Genomic DNA, 27,730 nt, shown 5'->3' with positions numbered 1-27,730 from the left:
ACGCACACAGTATATACTGTAGTACCGTATGCGCGATTACATTACGCGGAGAACGCATCAATCGCGGCTCAGCTGCTCGGAACTTTGTTTTAGCTGCGAGACAGACTTATGCGTCCTGAGGGGCGAATAGAAAAAGGATGCTTTGTAAATATGAGCTGAGCCAGGAAGCTGGGAAGCGATCGCATTTCCCTTACAGTAGATCATTTGAGAAGAAGTGTCTCTGTGTGTTGTTTCCCCGCAGCATCTTATTTGTACATAATACAGTATATATACTGGATACAGCCGGCTTCTGCTTTTACTCACTTGACAGATGACCCAGGGGCCTGATCTAGCGTATAATTCTATCCCCGGAGAGCGCTAGCGTATATACATCACTGCCTTCCCACACCGCCTCTCCTCCTTCTCTTTAGGTTTAGGACTGTTTCCCCATCATGAACCCCAGATCCATTCTGCTTACGCACCTTCCATTATCTACTCGTCTTTCAGCAATACAATATCATCAAACAACCCGCTAAAGGCTTCTCTCTCTCTCTCTGTGTGTGTGTGTGTGTGTGTGTGTGTGTTTGCTGGTGGCTATAATGATGTTATAGCCCACCACCACCACCATGCAGCGGAAGACTACATTTATAAATAATTCAGACAGTTTGTCCTGCGTTAGCTCAATATATTATTGACAGGGCCATAAAGACGTTTATGGCGGAGTGTGTTTTATGTGCTTGTTCTTTGATCCTCCACCACCACCACCGCCACCACCACAGCTTTTAATGAAACCTGTCATTTGTGTGACACCAGAAGATATCGGTACAAACGGTACCGTCGGTTACAATATATTGGTACAACATGCCTCTGGTATAGTGGCTCTGGTGTTGCTGTTGTTAAGTTCGTTCAACCACTTAAACCTGGATACGTTGTTGATCGGAGTACCTCGGGCTGGCTTCACTCTACATTATAGAGCAGGGGTCTTCAACAGGGGGTCCGGGACCCCTAGGGGGTCCTCAGAGTTACTACAGGGGGGCCGGCAAATCTTTGTGTGATATATATTTTATTTTACATTAACCACTCGAACCCTAGCATCCCTTTTCTGAGGAGAACTTTAGCCAAAAATAGCAGATCTACAAGCTCACAACGCCCTTTTCTGAGGAAAACTTTAGCCAAAAATAGCCGATCTACAAGCTCACAACGCCTCGCACTGCGAGGCGTTGTGAGCTTGTAGATCGGCTATTTTTGGCAAAGAGGTATAGGTGTGGAGGGAAAAGTAAAAAAAACAAGTAAAGACAAAGTTTAATCTGAAACACTATTTTATACATTTATATATGTATTGGGGGTCTCTGCTTCATCTCTCTCTCGGCTAGGGGGTCCTTGGCCCTGAAAAACATTGAAGACCCCTGTTAAAGAGTGAAAATAGCTGAAAACCTTTGCAGAAAATAGCCGATCTACAAGCTTACAATGCGTAGTTGTAAGCTTGTTATCGGCTATTTTCTACAAAAGTGCATTGGGTCCATTTAGATCCATTAGATCTGACACGAATTTGGACCTGATGGTCAAGATTAACTGTATCCCCTGAGCAAGCAGAAAGGCTCTGTTAGCTCAATGGTAAAACAAAATCAACACTTGCGCAGGAAACCGGGTTCAAATCCGGGGTAGAAGAGGAAAGTTACATAGTGCAGCTTTAACCCTACGGCTACTTGGGGGAAAAAAAGTGAAACTTTTCAACGACACAAATCTTGTATGGGGTCTTCTTTGACACAAAAATATTTTCAGATGGAGGTCGGCGGCCAAATACATTGTTATACTATAATACACTGTCATACTATACTGCTATACACTGCTATAGACACGCCCCCAAGGTTAGATTGGGATTGTGCCCATGTGGAACGCTGCAGATATGACACACAGTGCAGCTGATCTAGTGTGATTAACACTCGGGAGGCCTTGCACACTGAGATAGCATGTCTCTGAGACTTAGAGAAATTGGACAGGATATCAACGGCAATTCTTCTTTTTTTTTCTCCCATCTTCATGTCTTGTTGTTTTAGTGCAGTTTTTTTTTTTTTTCAGAATCCCGCCGGCAGAATCTTGAATCTCGGATTTCTCCCGTGAGCCTGGAGTCACCTCCATGTAGCTCACCTGCTCTTATCTCAACTGTGGGGGATTAAAAGATATCTTTTAATGCGCCACCACTCAAAAGAGGGGTATTCCAGTCAACCACGCGCCCTTTGACTAGCTACAGCCTTTAGCGGCTTCTCAAAGGGGCTTCCAGGGGGTCCCCAGCAAAATGTGTTAAGATAGCATCAAAATCAGTTTAACCACTTTAACCTGATTTTATACTTTGGCAATTCGAAAATAGCCAACCTACAAGCTTGATCTACTATTTCCAAAAATAATTAAATAAGAATCTTTAAGAAACCTCTTTTCAAATGTTTGAGAACCGCTGCTTTAGAGCAATTTTGACCGGCTCCCTTGGTATGGGCTTCAAGCCAGTCGGCACACGTTTTTATTAACTTGAGATAAAAATACAGTAGCATCCATTCACTTCCTGCTGGCATAATTGAAAAAAAGCCAGTCTCGCGTAGCCAGACAACTCCGAATAACTATACCTCCCGAATGGCGAGAACGGAGACTGTCGTCGGTTCATCATTTCCATTCACGAAAATATATTTTAAAATATCTTTACATTTAATTTTAGAATTTCCATTTCTGATAAGCACCAAGCTATATATGCTTCCATTATTTTGATATATTAGCACACATTTGCGGAACTGTAAAGATGAAACAGAAGCGGGGAGGAGAAGGCGCCACTCCCGCTTTATCCTCCGATCATTTTCAGAGCTTCCGTTGCTCCAGACTGTAGCAACGGAAGCATTTGAACGTGGTGGGAGACAACAGTCTGGCTCGTGAGACTAGAAGAAAGCTGACATGTTTGCCATGCAACTGTATGTTTCCTCCTAACCACTGAGGCTTGGGGAGAAGCTCGACCGTTTCAGTGGAATTTATTTTACTGTGAAGTAATTTCTCATCACTAATGTATGTTTAGGGCAGTTTCAGTAGTGGCTTGGGAGAAACGTAACATCGTTATCAGTGGATATTCCCATCATTACAATCATTTAACATCACTAATGTATGTTTAACTTAGTTTTTTTTCCCCCTCTAGATGTTAAGAGGCAACATAATCCACCACTTAGCTCAAAGTAGAAAGTGATCATAACTTACGTTGCCTTTGACAAATTTAAGCAGTGATTATTAATTCACATTGGTCTGCAATTTGAATGTTGTTGACCTTGACGGCTTTTATCCATTCCACTTGAACCCTATTTACTTAGCTGACTGATATCCCCCAGGGCTCTATACAATGTTTTCACTGTACACAAAGATGTCTTCGCCGAAATTAGCCTTGCAGATCGCCTGTTTTCGCAGAATGTTCGCCCCGGAATGGGGACGCGCAGGGTTCATGTGTTTAACAGTAAACATAACCCTCTGATCTGTAAGGCTTCTGTATCCCCGTTTATTCACTCTGGGGCTTAGCACTTAATATTCCCCCAGCTGGTGTGTTGTGTTCGGATCCCCACCGGCATGCATCACTGGAGAGACAGATAGTGGAGGAGTAAGCTCGGGGAAAAAGGACGGGATTTTTATATATCTCGCCTCCTCTCTCGCTCTACTGTACTTTGATGTAACCCCTCCTGGTGCCTTGCTTTCTGTGGCTGGCAGCTTGTGGCGCCACGCTGGGGTCTCCAGTGATCGCCGTGATTTGGTTGTTGGGTAAAGTGATTCAGGCACACTGGAGGAAAAAAAGAGCTGTGATGTTCTGTGATGTCGGAGCTCTGTGACGCCAGCCTTCGCTGATGAGCGCATCAAAGCCGCGTGTCTGTGTTTGATTTTTGCACGGCTGTCTTGAAGCCCCCACCCGACCCCAAGGACTATAGGCACTATATATCTACCTAAAAACACAAGACCCAAGAGGCTAAAAGTCCCGACGGCTACTACTACACCCACCCCGAAACAAGGCACTTTGAATTGAGCAGAGACTGCCATTCTTATTACCCTGCATTCTGACTAAGGGGGCTAAAATAATATTGATTGATTGATGTACTTTTATTTAGTAAGACATGAGAATCACAGTACATGGAAGTACAAAATTCACAATACAAGGTCTACTAAACTGGAAGACTCAGTTAAGCACGCAGCTTGTTTAAGATGAGAACCCCATGCACACAAATCATGATGAAATACATTACATTACTACTAGAAATGTGGCTGGGGGGGGGGGGGTGTACAGTATTATGTAGGGCTGCTTTAGCATTAAAGGGATAGTTCACCCCCAAAATTACTTTTGTTCTCATGGAGACTTGAATTCATGGATATTTTTTTGTTTTTGTCGCATTCCTAAGAAACTAATTGATAGAAAAAAAGTTTTTTTGGGGGTGGACTATCCCTTTAACACATTGTAAACAACAGCAACAAAAAAAACAGCTTTAACCACTTAAACAGAATATTTATACTTTTTCCTATTACACCAAAAATGTCCAATCAATCAATAGCCAATCAATGTACAAGCTCAAAACGGGCCGTGTTGCAACGTGCTGTCAGCTTGCAGATCTACTATTTTTGCAGATACGTTAGCCAATTATGCATGGCAAACAATTATGTCCAGAATAGGAATGATGGGGTTCATGTGGTTAAAGTGAAGTAAAAGCACCATAAAGTACGTAACTTTTAGTTTTAGAGTGCCGCTGGAAAAGGCTGTGGTGTCACCAACATCAATGGTGTTTGTTTTTTTTCTCCAGGGAGCATGAATACTCTCTGCAACTTTCATGACAATCTGCCTTGTAGATTTTGAGATATCTCGTGTGTAACAGAAAATTCTGCCTTAATGGTGATGCTAGAGGAAAGGCCATGGGCTCACCAAAATTCGGGTACATTCCGAATTCCATGGAAAACCACCTAGCAGATTTCTAGATACGTATGTGGTGTTGTACCAAGGTGGTGGACAGATACGGCCATCCTTTAGAGCCCAGGCTAGCAATACCAATTACTGCAGCTGGCCTACAGTGAGTCATCGTTGATGGACTGATCTTTGATCCTTGATGATTCGATATTCGACAATAAATGAGCGAGTGGTAAAAGTCAAGAGCCACTTGGAAGGCAGCAGTACGTTGTCCTTGGAACCCCGGGAACATTCATTGGCAAACAGTTTGCATACCTTCACTTTTCTCAGCTTTAATTAGTAGCCACACGGTGGACTTTGATTGATTTCCCCGCAAGAGCGTTCCATCTCCTGGGTGGCAGTGAGAGGCTACTCTGGCCTGTCTGTGTACAGGGAGATAAATGCACTCATCACCCACTTCCTCACAACACACCCCAAACGCCTACCCCTGTCTGTTGCATTTAACTGCTGATAAAAAAAACATGGGTGGAAGTATTCAGATTTGTTACTTGAGTGAAAGTAGCAATACCGCAATCATGTAGAAATACTTGTAACTAGTAAAAGGCCTGTATTAGAGTGCAAAAGTATTGGAACACAAATATACTTACAGTACAAAAATAAACACAATGTGTCAAACATTGTCAAATATAGCAAATCTGCTCACAACGCAGTTTGACACATTGTCGATCGGCTATTTTTGAATAGCTGAAGTATAAAATAAGGCTTAAAGGTATCATGACATTCATTTTCACTTTTTTTATTTTCAATGTTTTATTTGGGGTTTTATGACCTCAATTACACCCAAAAAACCTGAACTTAGAACATTCAGTGGATTTTCTGTGGTCTGGGGTTTTCTGAATAATTAGGCTGAAAAGTAATCTGAGCTTGGCCCTTTGACAGTGAGGTCACAGTCGATTAATCCCGCCCACTCTCCTCCTCGCCCCTCCCCTCCCCTATCCTTTCCTTTGGGGGGGGGCGGAGCAGAGGCGATGATTGACAGGCAAAATCCCTCACCAGCGACACCCGCAGGCAAAGATTTATTTTTTCATTGCAGTTGAAAAGGCTTTAGAAATGTGAGAGAAAAACACCTGCCATGGATCACTGGAATGGAATTTTCACTTAAAACTTTTTGTACACTTTTGAAGGACCAGGACAAAGACTTTGAATGTGGTGTAAAAGTGAATGTCATGATACCTTTAAGTGGTTAATGTATGTTTTGTAATAAAAAGCTAAATCTAAAAGCTAAAAGTAATGTAGCTAGTATTCAGATAATTGTAGTAAAAAGTACAATATTTACCTCTGAGATGTAGTGGATAAGTATAAATACAATATCGGAAAATGTAAATACTCAAGTAAAGTAAGAATAGGCCTACCTCAGAATTGTACCTAAAAGGATAGTTCACCATTTTTTTTAAATTATCGATTAGACACCCCATGGAGACTTGTATTCGCAGATATTTTTTTGTCGCATTCCTAAGCCAATAATTTGATGACCAGCGGACCGGTAGGCAGCGGTTCCGGTAGGACACACAAAGGAGACTCTTTGTGTCTCCTACCGGAACAGCTGCCGGTCATCAATTTATTGGCTTAGGAATGCGACAAAATCAAACAAAAAAATCCATGAATTCAAGTCTCCATGGGGTGACTAATCGATAGGAAAAAAGTGAACTATCCCTTTAAGTACAGTAGTTGAACAAATGTGCTTGGTTAATTACTTCCCACCTCTGCTTACAAACACAACAGAAACGCCTCTCTCTGTCCGTCGTCATTACAGCTGATGAAACTCACACGACCATATATATACCAACTCTATGTTTGACACATGCCTGTCATGACGGTACGCAAGCTGCTGCTGCATCTCCTTTTACAACCCACGTGCGGCATATTGGACTCGGCGCTCTGCATTTATTGAATTTCACTCTTCTACTTCTGAAACAGACAGAAGGGAATTGTGTTCAGATGATAATCAGACAGACAGTCGCGGGCGTAGTGCAGCGTGCGCCCTTGAAAGACGATGCATATTAATGAATCCTAAGTAAGCTAATTGGTATGCACAACTCACACCGGGTAATGAAATCCAGAACGCCGCATAAACTTTGCGCGTCTCATGCTTGACTGGCGTGCAGATTCCTTTTTTTCCCTTTTTCCACACAGTGTGCTGCCGAATCTGGAATAAGGCCCCCGAGAAAGAAGCAATGTCAAAGCGTGTGCAGCAGTGGTGGAAAGTAACTAAGTACATTTACTCAAGTATTGTACTTAAGTACAATTTTGAGGTATTTTTCACTTTACTGGAGTATTTCCAATTTTCGGTACTTTTACTTCTACTCCGCTACATCTCAGAGGCAAATATTGTACTTTTACTCCACTACAATTATTTGAAAACTTTAGTTACTAGTTGCTTTGCAGATATAAATTATTATTACATTATAAAACATGCATTAACCACTTCAGCCCGGTTTTATACCTAGGGTATTTTGAAAATAGCCGATCTACAAGCTCACAACGCGTCGCGATGCGTTGTGAGCTTGTAGATCGGCTATTTTCAAACATTTTAGTACTTTTACTTTTGGTACTTTAAGTACATTTTTATGCCAATACTTTTGTACTTTTACTCAAGTACATTTTTAATTCCGGACCTTCTCTTGTAACAGAGTACTTCTACATTGCAGTATTGATACTTTTACTTAAGTACCACTGTCTGGAATAAGGCCCCCGAGAAGAAGAAGCAATGTCAAAGAGCGTGTGCAGAGAGAGATCTGTACATTTCTTGCATTTCTTCCCGTTGTTTTCTTCCCTTCCGAGTGAGAGCCAGGCGGGGAAGGAGATACAATCAGTCATGGTAGCCAGTGTGTGAGCTGTCTAATGTCAAGGACAGGGCAGTTGTTTCACCGCGCTGTCCTATTACCCGCGTGAGTCAGGTCGCTTATCATTCATCGCCCGAGGAGGGGGAGGAGGACAGAATTTAAGACCTCTGTTCCCCCCCCCCCTTTTTTTGCTATTAGGTGTCCGGACGCTGCCCGTCCAGAAACGGTACGACCCTGTCTGCTTCCCTGCAAGAGAGACTGCATCGTGACGCCCTTCAGCGAGTGGACGGCCTGCCCGACGTCCTGCGTGCCGGGTACGTATACTGTACTGTAACCAACAACAACATGTTTACTGCAGTGGTTCTCAAACTTTTTCCCCCAAAGAACCCCCAAAATGATATATATTTGGAAATATTTTGTGCCAGGGACCCCCAAAAGAGAAGATTTATGTTTTTTGTTTTATTTTAAGGATTTAAAAATATATATTTTTCAAAGATTTTCAAAAATAGCAGATAATAAAGCTTGTATATCTGCTATTTTTGAATAGCCAACGGATAAATGGATTAAAATGATTGTGACGCCATATTAAATGTTTTTGCTGGGGACCCCCTGGAACCCCCCCCAATGACCCCTGGGGGTTCCCGGAACCCACTTTGAGAACAAATGCCGTAGGCCTCCAGGAAATTCAACCAACCAACAACAACAACAACAACAACATGCCTATCAGTCGTTCTGCAGCACTTCACTTCACACATGTTAACGGGTAATAATTCCACAGTGAGACATCAATGCTGCCTGCCACGGACAGCACTGAGACCATTAACCACTTATTGAACCCTATAGCGTCGCTATAAATGTACCAACAACAAATTGCTGCTCTACAAGCTCACGACGCGTCTCAACGCATTGCATTGTGTGCTTGTAGATCTGCTATTTTCAGCGAAGTGATTTGGTGTAGAGGCGGGGAACAGGAAGGAGCAGACGCAAGTATATAGATAGAAACTTGGGAATAGGGTTTAAGTGGGTAAATACTTAAAGAGTGGGTGGTTCGGTGGTCCGGTGGCCTGGTGGCCCGGTGGTCCGGTGGCAGTGTTTACTCATGACAAGAAACTCCCAGATCTGTGTCTTAGAGCGGTGTTTCCCAAACAGTGGTTTTGGGTCACGGACCGATTTTAATGGGTCGCAGGTTCAATGGGTCCTCCAAACAAAATGTCTTCATAATTTCAAAAGATTTGACAAAATCAAAAAAATATGTACTTTTTGGAAATGATTAAAACATAATATATTCAATATAAAACAAATACAAAAAAACATTTAAGAAATAGTGAAAATATCAGATCTACAAGCTCACAACACATCGGTGCGTTGTGAGATTGTAGATCGGCTATGTTCACTATTAAATAGGGCTTAAGTGGTTAATTCCGAATGTATTTTTCTAAGTTTGGGTCCCGTTGGAGACACATCAAATTCATCTTTTGGGTCTCTAGTGATCAAGTCTGGGAACCCCTGGCCTAGACCTGGAGCTGTTCCCCAGGCAATGCTCAGCGGCTGGCCAGCTGCTCCTAATAGTGAGGCTATGGGTTAAAATGCAGGGCATTCATTCCAGGCACAATATTGCTGTTGTCAGGCAGAAACCTCTCTCCAACCTATCTCCAAGTTCAAATCTTTTATGTTTTGTTTTCGTAAAATTTCGTAAATGAATACATTTTTGCTATTTTTACAAGTATAACAAGAGCTTGTGACTAAATTATAACTGCATTCGATCAATTGGAACACAAGTACGGTTTTAGTAACAATATTATGTATGTTTAGATACATAATGTTTATTTAATGTTAATACATGTTAAGATCTAATTATGTGTTTATTTGTATGCAGTGTGTGACTGTATCACGCGTCAGATGGAGGTGTATACAGTAAATACGAGTACATTCAATAGCATTCTACTTGGAATGACTCTTTTACTGTTCCGTGAAACCTTGTATATTGTATTAACTGCTGGTGCACAAAATGCCATCAGAACCGGTGAATTGTCTCACCAGTGTATCAATTTAAACAGAAAATATCACTACTAATTGTCAATTGCATTAAGCTGACTCATCACAAGGAAAATGGATATTTAATGTGTTTGACCGCTCTATGGACGTGCTCAAAGTGTCTCTGAAATCAAAAGTATGTAATTGTTTAAAAAATAATTAAGCCGGCGTCTCGTCCGTACTGTAAATATGCTTTAGCCCACTGGGTATGCCGGCGATGTGATCACTTTCTTAATTGCGCCATTTTCAATGTTTAGTAATTAGCATTGTTTAATGAGCCTTGGAGTCTGAGGCAAATGAAGCCATTATGGGTACGCTGTGCGTCTGGAGAGAGAGAGAGAGACGGTGGGGAGACGTTAGAGGACATTATACGACCATGAGTGCCGGTCAGTTGCGATAAGATCATGAGGGCATTTGGGGTCTCTGTCTGTCTTTTATAGGCACGGCCACCGTGTGTTGTTCTGGGTGAAGGTTGTTGCTTTGTTTGCTTTCACTTGACACGACTTGACCCCACCATCCAAGGACATTTTAAATGTGTTAGTCTCTGACATTTTGTGTCATTCGACTACTTGCGGTGTGTTGGTTACTTTTTTTATGGTGGTTTAAATACTTTCAACCTAGTGTTCAACCTCTTTTGGTCATGCCATTATGAGCAAAACATTTCCAAAATATTCTTAAAGGGATAGTTCACCCCCAAAATGACTTTTATTTCTGTCAATTAGTCACCCCATGGAGACATTTTTTTTGTCGCGTTCCTAAGCCAATAATTTGATGACCGGCAGCAGTTCCGGTAGGATACAAAAAGAGTCTCCTTTGTGTGTCCTACCGGAACTGGTCATCAAATTAATGGCTTAGGAATGCTACAAAAAATTAAATATATCCATGAATTCAAGTCTCCATGCTCCCCTTTAAATAGCAGATCTAAGAGCTCACAATGCGTCGCATTGTGAGCTTGTAGATCAGCTATTTTTGGTGTAGATGGAATAAATTGCTCTGAGTACAGTTTCACTAAGATTAGAGGGTTTAAGTGGTTAATCAGTTAGCGTGCACATACTCTATACCCCCTCGTTACAGTTTATGTCCGTATTGGGTAAAGCAAAGGTCATGACAACAGTGACTGTATTGTGTACCTTGTGCTCTGTGCTGAGTATGTGTTTGTGCTCGACAGACAACACCACGGCCATCACGCAGTCTCGATACCGCACCATCACTCAGAGGTCCTCCCATGGAGGACAGGAGTGTCCGGACACTTTGTATGAGGAGAGGGAATGTGAATCACTCCCGCTGTGTCCAGTTTATAGGTAAACACGCACGCACGCACGCACGCACGCACGCACGCACGCACGCACGCACGCACGCACGCACGCACGCACGCACGCACGCACGCACGCACGCACGCACGCACGCACGCACGCACGCACGCACGCACGCACGCACGCACGCACGCACGCACGCACGCACGCACGCACGCACGCACGCACGCGGACAGTGGTGTATAGTAACTAAGTACATTTACTCAAGTACTGTACTTATGTACAATTTGGAGGTGTTTTTACTTTACTGGAGTATTTAATTTTTTGTTACTTCTACTTCTACTCCACTACATCTCAGAGGCAAATATAGTACTTTTACTCAAGTCAATTTTGAATTCCGGACTTTTACTTGTAACAGAGTATTTCTACATTGCAGTATTGATACTTTTACTTATGAGAAAAATGGGAGCACTTTTTCCACCACTGCACAAGGATTGATGGACACAAGATACAATACAAAATGTTGTCAGTCTTTCTGTGGTTCATGTTGTGTGATTCATGTTGATGCAACCATCTTCTTTGGTTCTACATAGCTGGAAGGAACACAAATGGCACAGCTGTACACTGGTGCCTGACACCGTTCGACAAGGGCTGGCTGGAACGGCGGAATCTTGTGGCAATGGCCTAGAGACCAGAGGCAAGTGTGTTCCCCTCCTCTGCTCTCCTCTCCTGTCCTCTCCTTTCCGCTCCTCTCCTCTCCCTCTCCTTTCCTCTCCCTCTCCTCACCAAACAATGTGAGCTATTTTCGACCCTCCATCCCACAGTCCTGATCTAATGAGACTTAATAGCCTCTTAGAGAACAGCTCCTTTAACAAGAGGAAGTGATGGGGACATGAAGAAGCTGTCAGTTTGTCAGAGAAGCGTGCTCGCCTGGGCCTGTCTCCGTGCTGTTTGATGATGTCATCTCGACAGTGGGCTCTCGTTAATGAATGCAGCACATCAGACGGCAAGAACTCAGCTCAGCAGGAGGCTGGAAGCAAGTTCAGCCTCCATACACACACAAATACGCACGCACATGCGTGTTTGTGTGTGTGTGTGTGTGTGTGTGTGTGTGTGTGTGTGTGTGTGTGTGTGTGTGTGTGTGCACACACACACGCACGCGCGCGCGCACACACACACACACACACACACACACACACACACACACACACACACACACACACACACACACACACACACACACACACACACACAGATGGAGAGAGTGGTTGGAGAGAGTGGTTGGAGAAGAAGGGATATGTGGCAGACAGAGCGCTCAGGAGAATTGTAAGTCAGTGAAAGGCACTAAACCATTGAATTTTAAAAGCCATTTTAGAAACTCTGACTGATGTCCGCAATGCCATAGGAGATTTATAGACAATGTATTGTGACTGTTCAAAAATGAACTGCATATGTCATTACAAGAGGCTTAAAGCGGCACTAAAATGTAATTGTCCAATCTGTATGGTAGAGTATGTTATTTATTACAATATAACTTATACAATTGGGGTGCTTGTATTTTGTCTCCCTGCTCTACTATTGAGACATTTAGACCTAGGTGAAAAATGACCTTTGACACAATCCTGTTTCTGGTTTGACACAAATTTTGACCTGAAGGTCAAGATTCAATTTATCCCCTGAGCAAGCATGCTGGCCCACAAGCTCAAAGGTAAAAGAAATCCAGCACTTGCGCAGAAACCCCTGGTTCAAATCCGGGGTAGAAGAGGAAAGTTACATAGTGCAGCTTTAAGAGTCTGAAACAACATCACAACAAATTCTCACAGCCGTCGCGTCAAACTGGTGGCGATTTGGGACAGGATTTGCGACACCCGTTTGCCGCAACGGGACTCGTTGCACGTTGAGGAGGACGGATGATTTATGATCCTCTGCCTATCAGTATGCAACTTGAACGGCCCTTGAGTCGTCAGAAGCAGACTTCGACATCGCTCCGCTCAGCACGGCACTCACTTTGCCTATCGGCTCGCTCCTGGGTGCCTCGCGGGGCTCAATTCCGCTTCTGGCGGCGTGCCTGCCTTTTAGCCGACGCATCAACCTTATTACGACTACGAGTTGGGAGTGAACAATCAAGAATGTGTGTGTGGTGTCTCATTGTATCTGAGCACTGAGCAGTGTGGATTCTTTCTAGACCGCCCTTGAAAAAGTGCGGAGATGATGACTGCAGCTAGCGGACAGAAGTCTTTTAAAAGGCAGTAGAGGGTGTTAATTGGATCATTTCAGATTTGTTTAGCGGAGGGTAAACGTCCCTATAAGTACTAGAAACTAGCTGTTGTATCTAATTTCCTGAGAAGATTGAAATCAAATCACTTCTCTGTGCAGTGTGTTGTGTCTCGAGAACTTTCCAGCGTTTCTGCTCCGGTGCACAGCAGCGCAGTAGTTTCGTTTCCATGGCCTAATTACAGCAGATATTTTCTCCCGTGAATTTGTGTGACTTTTCAGTAGGGATGGGGGTGGCGGATTCCTAGCTTTAGTAATAATCCTCATTGACCTTTACCAGCTTCATATTTGATTTTGATTAGAAAAACGCTAAGTTAAATAACTATGACATTTCAAAATAACTAATAAGTAAGTGTGAGGATGGAATTTGTGGTGAATGTTAGTGAGTGGTAGTCATTAGAAATAATGAGGCTTAAAGTAACAGCTTTCAGCAAAGGGGCAGCTTTTTATCACTTGCCCTTAAATTATGGCTAATGCTAATCCACTGAACATTTTTGAGTATCTGCATTTCAATTACAATTCACTTTTGTAGCTTTTTCTGCAGAGCGACTTGCAAAATGCAAGGTTGGAGTAAGTGCCATGAACATTTAAACGGTATGTGGTCATTGGTCAATGAATTAGAGAACGGCAGAGATGGGAAAAGTACTGACATTCTGTACTCGAGTAGAAGTACAATTACTTGTGTAAAAAACTACTTTGGTAAAAGTAGAAGTACTCATTCAAATAATTACTCGAGTAAAAGTAAAAAAGTACATGCTCTGAAATACTTTAAAAAAGTATTTTTACCGGATATTTCTGTGCAAAGCCAATTGTACCTCAAGGCTATTAAACTTAAAAGATCCCCACCAAACACACGTCTTAAAACTGGCCCAGGATTGGTTTCCAAACTGTGATGTGACGAATCATACAAGTAGTCGACCCAACTCTTGAAATCAATAAGTGGTTCTCAACCTTTTTACACTGAGTACCACCTGAGAAAATATTTGCTTCTCCAAGTAGGCTACCACCATTATGACTGATGTTAAAATACAGTAGCGTAGTCCTACCCCATCCTATTCAGCTAAATTGTCGAATGTTTATGCATGTTCTAATCATATAGACTTTACTTTAGACCAGGGGTCTTCAACAGGGGGTCCGGGACCCCTAGGGTCTAGGGTCTACAAGCTCACAACGCCTCGCGCTGCAAGGCGTACTTGAGCTTGTAGATCGGCTATTTTTGGCAAAGAGGTTTGGAAAAGGAGCAAATCAAGTACTAAATATAGCTGCAAGCAGCGATAAGCGGGGCCAGGAGAGAGAGAGAGAGAGAGAGAGAGAGAGAGAGAGAGAGAGAGAGAGAGAGAGAGAGAGAGAGAGAGAGAGAGAGAGAGAGGAGAGAGAGAGAGAGAGAGAGAGAGACTAATGAGGAGTGAGTGAGGGCAGGTGTGATTATGGATTGAGAGGGAATGACAGCAGGTGAGGTGGGTAGATCCAATCCATGGGAATAGGCCAGGTGGACTGTTGCTGTTGCTCACTTTCTAAAAGAACATAATTATGAGAGAGAGAGAGAGAGAGAGAGGGAGAGAGAGAGAGAGAGAGAGAGAGAGAGAGAGAGAGAGAGAGAGAGAGAGAGAGAGAGAGAGAGAGAGAGAGAGAGAGACGGAATAGATTGAAGAGAGAGAGAGAGAGACGGAATAGATTGAAGAGAGAGAGAGATAAACGGAATAGATTGAAGAGAAAGAGAGAGAGAGAGAAACGGAATAGATTGAAGAGAAAGAGAGAGAGAGAAACGGAATAGATTGAAGAGAAAGAGAGAGAGAGAGAAACGGAATAGATTGAAGAGAAAGAGAGAGAGAGAGAGAGAGAGAGAGAGAGAGAGAGAGAGAGAGAGAGAGAGAGAGAGAAAAAGAATAGATTGAAGAGAAAGAGAGAGAGAGAAACTGAATAGATTGAAGAGAAAGAGAGAGAGAGACTTGGAAAAGGAATAGATTGAAGAGAGAGAGAGACATGGAAACGGAATAGATTGAAGAGAGGGAGAGCGAGAGAGACATGGAAACGGAATAGATTGAAGAGAGAGAGAGAGACATGGAAACATAAGAGAGCGAGAGATGGAAGCAGAACGGATTGAATGGACATCTCAACCTATTGCCATTAACAGGAATCGAACCCTCAACCTTTGGATTGACAGGCTGCAACACTACCTATAGTGCTATAGCTTTGTACAGATTGAGGTTGTCTGTTGAAGATAAACGTGAACCAGTGAAAGCAGCCGACCTACAAGCTCAGAAATACGTTGCTATCTGAAAAGTTGTGAGATTGTAGATCGGAGAGAGAGAGAGACATGGAAACGGAATAGATTGAAGAGATAAGGATAATTCCTTTAACAGGTCTGTTCATGAAAGTCCTTGCGGTCTTGTTTCCAATGAGGGCCTGTGAGCAATTGGGGGCTAAGAGTCTTGCTCAGGGACAAATTTCATTTGCTGGCCTGGCCTGGAATCGTACCTGGGGCAACTAGGGCCTCTGGCTCCCTAGGCTGGCTCACTAACCACTCAGCTATGGCCGCCCCTCAAAAGAGAGAGAGAGAGAGAGAGAGAGACATGGAAACGGAATAGATTGAAGAGGGAGACATGGAAACGGAATAGATTGAAGAGAGAGAGAGAGAGAGAGAGAGAGAGAGACATGGAAACAGAATAGATTGAAGAGAGAGAGAGACATGGAAACATAATAGATTGAAGAGAGAGAGAGAGAGATGGAAGCAGAATGGATTGATTGGACATCTCAACCTATTGCCATTAACAGGAATCGAACCCTCAACCTTCGGATTGACAGGCTGCAACACTACCTATAGTGCTATAGCTTTGTCCAGGCTAAGGTTGTCTGTTGAAGATAAAAGTGAACCAGTGAAAGCAGTCGATCTACAAGCTCAGAAACACGTTGCTATCTGAAAGGTTTTGAGATTGTAGATCGGCTATTTTCAGAATGAAGTATGTCATACATTGCAAAAACATACCTTCTCAGATAAGCATTTCATGTTATCTTTATCAATTGCATATGTATTCATTAATACAGTCTTGTTGTTTGCATTGTACTTTAAATGAAGTCTCCACCAAGTGAGGCTTGAACCGCCAACCTTGATGTTATGAAACATTCACTTAAGCGGAAAGCCATTGGACCAACAGACCTAACCCAGTGAAAACGGAGGTCAGACAGATGATACCATTTCACGCAAATAACTGAAAAATCCTGGGTTTAAGTGTTTTTCAAACTGCTCAAAATTGCGGACAATCTAAGGGCGGAGAGAGAGACATGGAAACGGAATAGATTGAAGAGAGAGAGACATGGAAACAATAGATTGAAGAGAGAGAAAGATGGAAGCAGAATGGATTGATTGGACGTGTCAACCTATTGCCATTAACAGGAATCGAACCCTCAACCTTTGGATTGACAGGCTGCAACACTACCTATAGTGCTATAGCTTTGACCAGGCTGAGGTTGTCTGTTGAAGATAAAACTGAACCAGTGAAAGCAGCCGATCTACAAGCTCAGAAACACGTTGCTATCTGAAAAGTTTTGAGATTGTAGATCGGCTATTTTCAGAATGAAGTATGTCATACATTGCAAAAACAGACCTTCTCAGATAAGCATTTCATGTTATCTTTATCAATTGCATATGTATTCATTAATACAGTCTTGTAGTTTGCAATGCACTTTAAATGAAGTCTCCACCAAGTGAGGCTTGAACCGGCAACCTTGATGTTGTGAAACATTCACTTATGCGGGAAGCCATTGGACCAACAGACCTGATACAGTGAAAACGGAGGTCAGACAGATGATACCATTTCACGCAAATAACTGAAAAATCCTGGGTTTAAGTGTTTTTCAAACTGCTCAAAATTGCGAACAATCTAAGGGCGGAGAGAGAGACATGGAAACGGAATAGATTGAAGAGAGAGAGACATGGAAACAATAGATTGAAGAGAGAGAAGGATGGAAGCAGAATGGATTGATTGGACGTGTCAACCTATTGCCATTAACAGGAATCTAACCCTCAACCTTCGGATTGACGGGCTGCAACATTACCTATAGTGCTATAGCTTTGTCCAGGCTGAGGTTGTCTGTTGAAGATAAAAGTGAACCAGTGAAAGCAGCCGATCTACAAACTCAGAAACACGTTGCTATCTGAAAAGTTTTGAGATTGTAGATCGGCTATTTTCAGAATGAAGTATGTCATACATTGCAAAAACATACCCTCTCAAATAAGTATTTCAGGTTATGTTTAACAATTGCACATGTATTAATTGACACAATCATGTTGTGTGCAATGCAACTTTAATGAAGTCCGCATCAAGTGAGGCTTGAACTGGCAACCTTCAGGTTGTGAGGCACACGTTTAAGGGAGAAGCCATTGGACCAACAGACAAGAACTTGTGAAAAAGGAGATCACACAGATGATACAGTTTCACGCAAATAGCTGAAAAATCCTGGGTTTAAGTGTTTTTCAAACTGCTCAAAATTGCGGACAATCTAAGGGCGGAGCTTACTGGTCAACGTGATACATGTGTTCCTCATGAGTCAAGGCACATGTGTAAGCAGGTTTAATGGCTGTCGGCCAAACGAGGCATGACTTTTGCCTGTTTAAAGTTTGCACTTTCAAAAAATCGCTATAGCGCCCCCCTTTGACCAATTGGAGTAAGATTGGTTTCAGTAATATTTGGAATGACCCTCAACATTAACGCAAAGTTTCAAAGAAATGTGAGTCTGCATGTATGTGTTAGGGGCAGATGAATAATTGTCATAAAACTGCAATATTCATTGGCTCATTAAAGCTTCATTTTTTCACTTATGGAAAAATCTTGCTGCTTGTTTGTCGGCATAGGTCCAAAGTTCATGTGTAAAACGTTTCGTGCAGATTACTCAAAAATCCCAGGAGGAGATAGGTTTTAACTGTTTTTCATATAATTCAAAATGGTGGGAGATCTAAAGGTCAGAGGTCAAAAGTCAGAGGGTTAAAGTTGTTCATCATGAGTAGACGCATGTGTGTATTGAAGTTTTATGGCTGTAGGTCAAACAGGGCATGAGTTGTACCTGTTCAAAGTTGGCATTTTCAATTGAGTGCTATAGCGCCACCTTTTGACGAAAGATTGTGAGATTTATTTCTTGATCGTTTTTCATGACCATCTACCATATGGCCGAGTTTCGTAAAAAGCGACAGCACGGTTCACCCAGAACTGCGAAAAGTGGCAGAAGAAACAGAATAAAGGGAATAATAAAACAGGTCCAGAGCTGAGCTCTGGCCCCGTAATAAGTAGACTATTGAAGGTTTTAAGTGGTTAAATGTCTGAAATTAATAAAAAAACATTAATTTACACAACACTGATGACAGCCTAAGCTATCTATGACATCTATGAAAATGTTTAATCTGGAACACAATTTTATACAATATGTAGTGGGGGTCCCTGCTTCATCTCTCTCAGCTAAGGGGTCCCTGCTTCATCTCTCTCAGCTAAGGGGTCCCTGCTTCATCTCTCTCTCAGCTAGGGGGGTCCCTGCTTCATCTCTCTCTCAGCTAAGGGGTCCTTGGCCTGAAAAACGTTGAAGACCCCTGCTTTAGACCATTTCCCCCCATCTTTTTTTTGTTTTAACAGTTTGAACAAAATAGCCAATTTTACATCGAGGTGACCAGATGTAGTAGTGTGCCCACCTATCCTGTTAACATACTACAGACATACACACACAGCAAGAGATGGCATTAACACACACACGCACACACACACAGCTAACAAGCTATGGCTTTGCCAAGCCAGAAATGACTGAAAAGTTGTGCACCTGAAGACCATGTAGACTTTTTTTTTAAACCAAAGCTACAGTTGTGCGGACTTTTGTCTTTACACACACAGAGTAGAACTATTTTTAATAGCCAGCATCATGATATAATTAATAACCACTCACCTAATGCTTCGGAGGTTCAAAAATAACACACTTCCAACGTGTTTAAGTCACAGGAGCATGGTTTCATATCGTTAATATGACGTTTGGCCTAAATCTGCGTTTTGAATCCACGTGAGTTCTTGTTTACATTTCCCCCGAGTCTTACAGATCAGCGTCATGGTGGCAGCAACACAACACACTTCCTCTAAAAACGATTTCAAAATAAGAGCGTCTGGTAATATGATTAGTCAACACTAGTTTTATGTTTTAGTCTAGTTACAGGAAGTAGACATTTGCAGTACGCTATGTTACACACCGGTGTGTGTGACTCACTCTGGCCAGAGCTATACTGACGTTCTACCCGGCGAGCGACTGCATGGATGAGCGCTTCTTTTAATTTGATCTGCCGCGCAACATTAATATTTAGCATTAAAACAAAAGTCTACCGAGCCTGTTTTGAAAAAGCACTCAGTAGAAAGTACTAGTACTTGTGTTAAAATGTAACGGATAAAAGTAAAAAGTAGTCAGAAAAATAAGTACTCAGTAAAGTACAGATACTCGAAAAAAGTACTTCGTTACAGTAACGAAGTACTTGTACTTCGTTACTTCCCATCTCTGGAGAACGGTGATACTGTATACGTATGCTACACATTAACTGGTATTTCACTATTAAGAGACCACACCTCTACTTAAGTTTAACGATTTATTGAAACGTAACGAGATGCATGTGGAACGGGATGAGGAACCCAAGGTAGGTCGAGACTCAGGGTGGGGGCGTAGTCTCGGGAGCTGACGGCCATCGTTTCTCTACTCGGGGAGCGGTCGGTCGTCTCTGCTCCGTCACTGTCCCCCCTGGAGTTTTAGAGAAGTAGAGACAGAAGGAAGAAGAGCGAGAATCGAGGAGGAAGCAGGAGGCGGTTGGGGTGGAGGAGGACGTGAAGCAGAACAAACATGTCTTTTGCGTGATCGCAGGTGTATTCATATTGTGCAACAAGGATTGGCTGTGGTGAGTGGAGGCAGATGTAGTGAATACGGGTGATTGTGAATGGGGGAGTGGCTAATGAGTGAAGGCAGGTGTGGTAGAAAGGGAAGCGATTGAGAACGGGGAGTGGCCGTGATAAGCAGAGGGTGGTCTCTGCTCCTGAACTTGCGTTGAACACAACTTCACATAAGCAGGTTTCAATTTCTAAAAACAAAAGATCTAATGAACCACTCTTAAGCCATTATATTTCTTACCAGGGTCTCTTTTTCAATGGTGCCCTGTGTACAAAAGAACATTTACAACAAGGGTTTTACAGACATGACAAGGACAACAAGGTACACATAAATAAAATAAAAAGGTTGCAAAAATGATATATTAAAACCATATATTACACCAAGCAGGTGCATAGGTCTTCTTCAAACACAAATAACCCCCCCAGCAAATCCAAACCTGATAACAAGTGAGCAACATACCGGTTATGCTGTACAGTACATCTAATAGTCGAGAAGGAAGTGCAGATGCAAAGATATACGTAGTAGTACACAGTACAATGTTACCGTACAAGTGCCAGGGTAGAGAGAGGGCAGAGGGGGATGATCGAATAGAAACCTGGCTACGGTTTAGGAGGGATAACTGGAAACGAGCTGAATGAAGAAGTCTGAAGAGGTGTTTTTTTTTTCACACTGTGGTGGGAGGTCAGATTCTACAGCTTGGGATCCACAGGAGGGGGAGGCTGCTCGGAGCGATGGATACGAGCTAGTGGGTGCAGTGCATATCGCTGCTGTCGGGCAGAAACCTCATATCTCCATATTCTATAATTTTTTTCGTAAATTAACGCCCTACTTCATCATACTACAACGTCACACAAAAGCATCAAAAGTAGTAGATCTAAAAGCGACGCGTTTCGAGCTTGTAGATCTGCAACTTTTGCTATTTTTGAATTTGAATCCTGAAAATAACAGGGTTTTTCTTGGTTTCCACCCGACAGCGGCGATATGCTATTGCACCTTTTTCTCTTCACATTCCAAATCAGGGCCTGCAGTTGTAATTTGTCTCGTTGTAAAAAAATGCTCCCGTGCTTTACTTTAGTAGGACTCGAAATACGCTGTTGCAGCTGTTTACTCTAACGACTGATACATGTGAATCAAACGTTCTCCCCCAGCAAAGAAAAAACAAAATTGAGATGCTTCCAAAGGATGTATCGTAACGTCCTGTGATCTAAGCCTGTGTCTTACACTTTTATGTTTTTTACACCTTAAAAAAAACGTACCCCGGAGCACACTCCCAGCTTCAATTAACCATTGTTTTGCAGAAGTCGCTGTGCAGGTGCAAAAGCAATTAAAAGTAGTTTGAAAGAAACCTCTTCTGAGATGCAAATGAGCGAAGGCCAGAGAAGCGGTGCTGTGCAAACAAGACTTGCCTCATCAGCATTACGGCGGAATAAATAGGCCAAGATAGTGAGCTGTAAATTGCACCCAGTGAGGCAGCAAAAGGCTCGTACCTTGGCAGAATGCAAGCGGACAGAGAGTGATGGCCGCTCAAACAACGCTACACTGCCGGATCACAGTTCGCGATGTGTGTAGGCAGTAGAATTTATGGCAGGCATTAGAGGGTATTACCGCCTTATTAATAACTTCCCAGCAAGGGCCTGACAGAGACCCGTGGCTCTCGGTTCCATAATTCACTCGGAGTTGAGCGTTTGAATTGTTTAACGGGTACATCCTCGACGAGCAATAATATCAGAGTGCCGATCGGAATGTATGAATGCTAGATGAAGCCAAGGCACACAAAGATCGTGGCCCAAATAGCAGGAATCCTTCCTAATAGAAGCTCTGCGTTTTACAAAAAACAGCATGCCCGTGCCCTGATTAAAGGCTTATTTCCATTTCTGCACAATCTTTCTCCTTATGCGAGATGTAAGGCGGGCCGTCGAGTGAATGCTAATGTCAGACTTCCAGGAGCGAATGCGATAAGGTATCATTAATGCACATAGTGAAGCTGGTGTCAACAACTGTGGACAAACAGCGATGTTTGGGTTCACGTTGTTCGACAGGAGATTAGCAACATCAATCAAGTTTCCGAATATGATCGGAGCAATGAGGGATCAAACAGCTTCTCACATGACTGACCCCTAACCTCGGCTGCAGTATAGCAACGATGTAAGGATGTAAAGATATGCTGATTCGAGTGGAAACGATGGTTGCATTTGTAATATGGAGGCTGTTGAGCGGGAGCTACTTGTAGGCAATGGCTGTCAACAGACAGGGAACCTGATTAAAATGTTACGACCCGGTCGTAAAGAGAAAAGCGGAGCTCATAAGGTTGACAGGCGTCTTCAAAGATCAGGAGAGGGGTGAGGGGATGTGATGGATAGTTCAACACAAGGTCCTTTTAAAGAGTCCACAAACACTGTAACCTTTATAAGTTATTGCGTAATTAACGATGATCCCTGTCAGGTAGGTAAGAATAAAATTTTAACGATTCAGAGGAGAGATCATATGAAAGGCCACGTGGAAGGAAGGGCCTAAGCCGAGGAGAAGCTGAAATAATTGTGCTAAAAATGGACGGCTCACAATTCCAAATCAGAATGTCAGTACTGTCAGCACTCACACTGGGGCCCGGCTAATAAAAGACAAAAAGAGTGAGTGAGTGAGTGGGAGAGAAAAACAGATGGAGTGAGAGGGAGGGAGAGAGAGAGAGAGACACAGAGAGAGAGAGAGACAGAAAGACAGAGAAAGCGAGAGAGAGAGAGAGAGACGTAGAGAGAGAGAGAGACGTAGAGAGAGAGAGAGAGAGAGAGAGAGAGAGAGAGAGAGAGAGAGAGAGAGAGAGAGAGAGAGAGAGAGAGAGAGAGAGAGAACAGCGAGAGAGAGCGAGAGAGAGAGGGGGGGAGAGAGAGAGAGAGAGAGAGAGGAGTAGCTTAAGTAGGCGGAACTGAAAGCCGACAGGGGAAAATAGGCGTGTCTGTTGTGAGGTTAATTGAACGTATATATCCCATTTGCAGTTGATGATTCAATTTGTACTTCAACCGCTTTGGTTGGAACTAAGAAATCAGTTGTTGTTTTTTTGCAGATTTCGCATGATATAATCGATGTTGTTCTTCTCCCTCAGTTCTGGAAGATGCAGTTCGTCTGATGAGTGTACTTTTTAATTGCGTTAAGCAAAGTTGATTCCTTCCTTTCCTTATGTAAAGCGACTTTGGGTACTTAGAAAAGCGCTACATTAATCTGAGCATTTTTTTTATTATTCTTTTATCACCAGCGAGACAAACATTCACAGCTGAGCAACTGGTATACCTTTAGATACAGGACATGGAGCAGGCCCATGCAGCAGAGCGTCTGGCTCAAATCTCTGCTAGCGTTTTCTTTCTGCGTGACTTAGAACATCAGTAGAACAGAAGTGCGCTCCAGCCTGCCCTTGTGATGCATTAAAGGGATTTTGTATCTAGACCACCCGCCTACTCAAACACTCCCGGCAGATGTGCAAAATAAACAGTGCTTGCTGTCAGAGGGCAAAATTTGAAAGTCAAATGGGAATCAATAGATTTGTTAAAGGCATGTTTGTGGATCAATGAACCGGGTGGGTGGACGGTAGGGGGTGGATGGTGGGGGGTTCACACTTTAGGGATAACATCGTCAGCACCCCCCACCCAGCATGTCCATGCAAGCCCCCCCAATCTGGTTTTGGTTGGAGCAGGATGCAAAAAAAAATAAAGTATTATTGAAGATATCCTTCAATATCTCTTGCCCCTCTTGTGCCTAATTTATGCTCCGTAGTCGCATACGTGACGTGATTTATATTTCGCTTTATGGTGACATGTCCGTTACCTTCCCTGTTTGACACACACTTTTAAAAATGCCAGTTCTGGCAATTAGGGAAATAATTTCTTTTCACCAGCTTGGCAGGACTACTGATTATTATAATTCAAACCCCCTCCCCTGCTGAGTGTCTCCATAAGTCTCTTTCAAACATTTCTTTGAACAAGGACCATTCAGCCAGGATGCTTTTAAAGCAAAGCATTAGCTTTGCCGTTCAAGCGATTCTGACGTACTTTTTTGTATTAATCCTGCCCTCTGCTCTCAGGCTTTTGTTATCTGCATTTCCTCTCCTTTCTGTAGCTGCAAGCCATTTTTGACCAAACAGATTCTGTCATGTTTCTGTTCCACTGAGGGATAATATGAAAGTTTTGCAAACACATGTGTGGATGGTTGGGGGCCCAGAAGTCCTCAAAGACTGTTCAGTTTGACTGCTAGTTTTAATGACTTCTACATGAGGTGCCTGGTAATTGAAATTAACCATCTGGTCTTACTGTGTGCAACTATTCCAAACTGATTCTGGCATCAGTGAGGCTGAATGTCCATATCGTTTTTTCATTTTTCTTATTTCTTTTTAGTGCCAGCATCTTTTTTTCAGTTCTTCCCAATGAATGTACTGCCAAATGTGGCCACCTAGAGAAAAGGCGCTGCACCGAGCACCTGCTCTGACTTTTACGTGTGGCAGCTCCTAGCGCTTCTAGCTGAAAATCTCAGAACTTTTTTAGAAAAGCACTTATCGCTCCTTCTCAAAAGCCCACTCACCATGCTTCACAAAAAAATCCGACTTTTTTGATGAAGCGCTGGGATGAGGCTCCTCAGCATCCCTGCCAGCGTGTTCTCTTTTTGACAGAGAAAAACACGATTTGGACACATCATGCGCTAGAATGTCTCAGCATGAAGTCTACCAGGAGCCAAAACTGTCACTGGGGCGTGCAGAATTTTATGTAATTTTATGTAATCATTTAAACCGGGTGTGAACAAGCACACATTAGGAAGATTATTCTGTCCCTGATTCTGCAATGAGAGCCTGGTTGGTGGCGGTGTGTTTCGGCTGGATGGAGATCTGAGCCGCGGTATTGAAGTGCAGATTTTTCTAATCAGAGTGACACGCCTCACCCACTTCCCCATGTCTCCAGGACTCAGCTGCGTGGGAGAGGACGGGGAGCCGACCGACATGACGGAGTGCCTGAGGTGGGCTGGCGCCGTGCCCTCGCAGATCAGAGAGTGTCGGTTGGCCTGCAGGGACGACTGCACCCTGACCGGGTGGTCCAAGTTCTCGGATTGCGTCGGCTGTGGCAGCTCGCGGGCGCGCAAACGCTCGCTTACAGGTAAGAGGGAGCTGTCGCCCGCCTCCCGCACACACACACACACACACACACACACAGACAGACAAGTCCTCACACGAACGAACAGAACACCCATCTCTGACAGCACAGACGAAAACGGATGATGATCACAGAGGGCTAACCACACTCGATCTATGCACTTGCCACTTCTACACGTAAGGGGCACTTAATCCTACACACAGGTGTTGCTCGTTATCTCTCTCTCTCCACCTCTTGTCTCGCAGGCTGAGTCAATGCATTGACCGCGTATAGCGTCTGGCAGTCTAGCTAGCTCCTACAGTAAAGCCTTGGTGTGTCCTTGTTCAAATAAAAGGACACTAGAGCTCATACAGCACATACACTGTCGCATGCTTACAGTATGTACCTTTCGCAAGCCCTTTCCAGCACACTTGTGCAGAAAAAAAGACGTATTCCCTGAACAGTATAGTGCAGTACCAGAGGCATACTAAAATTATCTCCCTGCTGGTCTCCTCTGTGCAGCATTTGCGACAGCGTGTACGGTGCAGTTGTTCTGCCCTGGCGTCCACAATCCAGTCCAACCTCATTTCCTTGTTCTTGTCAGTGGTGGAAAAAGTACTCAAATGTCTTACTTAAGTAAAAGTATCAATACTGCAATGTAGAAGTACTCTGTTACAAGCAAAAGTCCGGAATTTAAAAATGGACTTGAGTAAAAGTACAAAAGTATTGGTATAAAAATGTACTTAAAGTACCAAAAGTAAAAGTACAAAAATAGCAGATCTACAAGTGTGTTGTGAGCTTGTAGATCTGCTATTTTCAAATAGCCTAGGTATAAAATAGGGCTAAAGTGGTTAATGTATGTTTTATAATGTAATACTTTATAACTGCAAAGTAACTTAGTAACTAATGTTTCCAAATAATTGTTGTCGAGTAAAAGTACAATGTACAACTCCACTACCTCTGAGATGTAGTGGAGTAGAAAAGTAAAAGCATAGACAATTGGAAATACTCCAGTAAAGTAAACGTGTACTTAAGTACAGTACTTGAGTAAATGTACTTAGTTACTTTACACCACTGGTTCTTGTTTTTTGGTTCTGCTGTTACACTGCCCCCCCCCCCCTCCCTTAGCCCCCAAGTCTGCGTGTCAGACCTAAATTAGGGCCCTGTGCAGCTTGTAATCCCTTTATTTCACCGCAGATGACAAAGACTGAATTACACACTGAAACAGGCTGGGGTAGTTTGTCTTCATGAATATTTGATCGGTTGCCTCGGGGAGGCTGTAGTAGTAAACACACACTGTCTTCATCTATAATGCTCTTCAAAATCTACGGCATTAACCCCTTCAATCCGGGAACACGTTATTTTATACTTTTGGCTATTCAAAAATAGCAGATATACAAGCTCATAGCGCGGCACTAGCTATTTTCTTTTAAAATCGTGAAAATGTGTGCAAAGCTTTTAATATCTCCAGCTAACTTTTCAGGAAATGAAAAAAGTGGAGTTAGGAGGTTTTGTTCATCATTGATAAGAACAGCTAAATGGACCTCCAAGCTCACAATGAGGTTGGAGGTCAAAGGGGGGTGGAGCCTGGAGTCAGCAAAACCAGCTAACTCCACCCCCCTTTTATAGCTGGTTAGCTGGTTTAGCAGAAAGTTTGAGGATCCAATGGAGTTAGCTGGTTTTGTCAGAAGCGCTTTTTAATGCTTTTCATTGGTTCAATATATTTGTTTACCAACACACAGACGTAAAGGGTGTTCAATGGCCCTGATTTATGGGAAAAAAATGCAAAAGCGTCAAAATGGTTTCTGCCGGACAGCAACGATATATTTTTAACTCAAATCTTTGCTTCTGGGGGGTCCCTGGAACGAAATATTTTGGGGTCGGCAGCCAAATACTGTACATATCATTGTGGGGTGACATGACATGAAAAGGTTTGAGCACCACTGATACAGCAACATACGTTTTTTCAGAAACCTGTTAGGATTTTAGAGGACATTCGTAGATGCCTTCCCGGATTGAATGGGTTAAAAATCGTCCCTGGCTCGCTGCGTGGCCGTGGCGTAGTTTATATTTGTGGTGAATGTATGTATACTCATGTTCACTGGAGTAGAATGGTCACGGTCGAGTCAGTTTCTTCAACTCTCGCTGGCCAACTTTTTTTTCTTCAATTCAATACTTACCTTACTTTTCCCTCTGTCAGGTGAATTGATGGGCAGAGAGAACGTACTCTGGGGTTTAAGCAGGCATGCTGCTACCCCCAGACTGTCAGAGCTTATTATACAGCAACACAGCTGTCCTGCATGCCCAAATAAACCCACTAGGCCAACATACAGTACATAAACCTACGATAAAGTATTTGACATTTTGGTGGAATTTAAAGCATGCCGTTATTGTCTTTTATACTACGAATTCAAAACCATCAAACCAGTGCATTTT

At 43.0% G+C, this 27,730-nt stretch overlaps 1 protein-coding gene across 1 annotated transcript in view; it reads left to right on the top strand.

The window, feature by feature from the left end:
* Positions 1-27,730, top strand: part of thsd7ba (thrombospondin, type I, domain containing 7Ba) — a 271,757-nt gene that overhangs the window by 144,855 nt on the left and 99,172 nt on the right. Inside the window, exons 10-13 of the mRNA XM_080456937.1 lie at positions 7,927-8,042; positions 10,931-11,063; positions 11,609-11,716; positions 25,134-25,318. Coding sequence (XP_080313063.1) covers positions 7,927-8,042; positions 10,931-11,063; positions 11,609-11,716; positions 25,134-25,318 — 542 coding nt within the window. The remainder of the gene's footprint in view (positions 1-7,926; positions 8,043-10,930; positions 11,064-11,608; positions 11,717-25,133; positions 25,319-27,730) is intronic.

The sequence above is a fragment of the Gymnoscopelus braueri genome, assembly GCF_963280865.1.
Source record: "Gymnoscopelus braueri genome assembly, chromosome: 18".
Taxonomy (NCBI): Eukaryota; Metazoa; Chordata; class Actinopteri; order Myctophiformes; family Myctophidae; genus Gymnoscopelus; species Gymnoscopelus braueri.
This window is presented reverse-complemented; position numbering and strand designations above follow the sequence as displayed.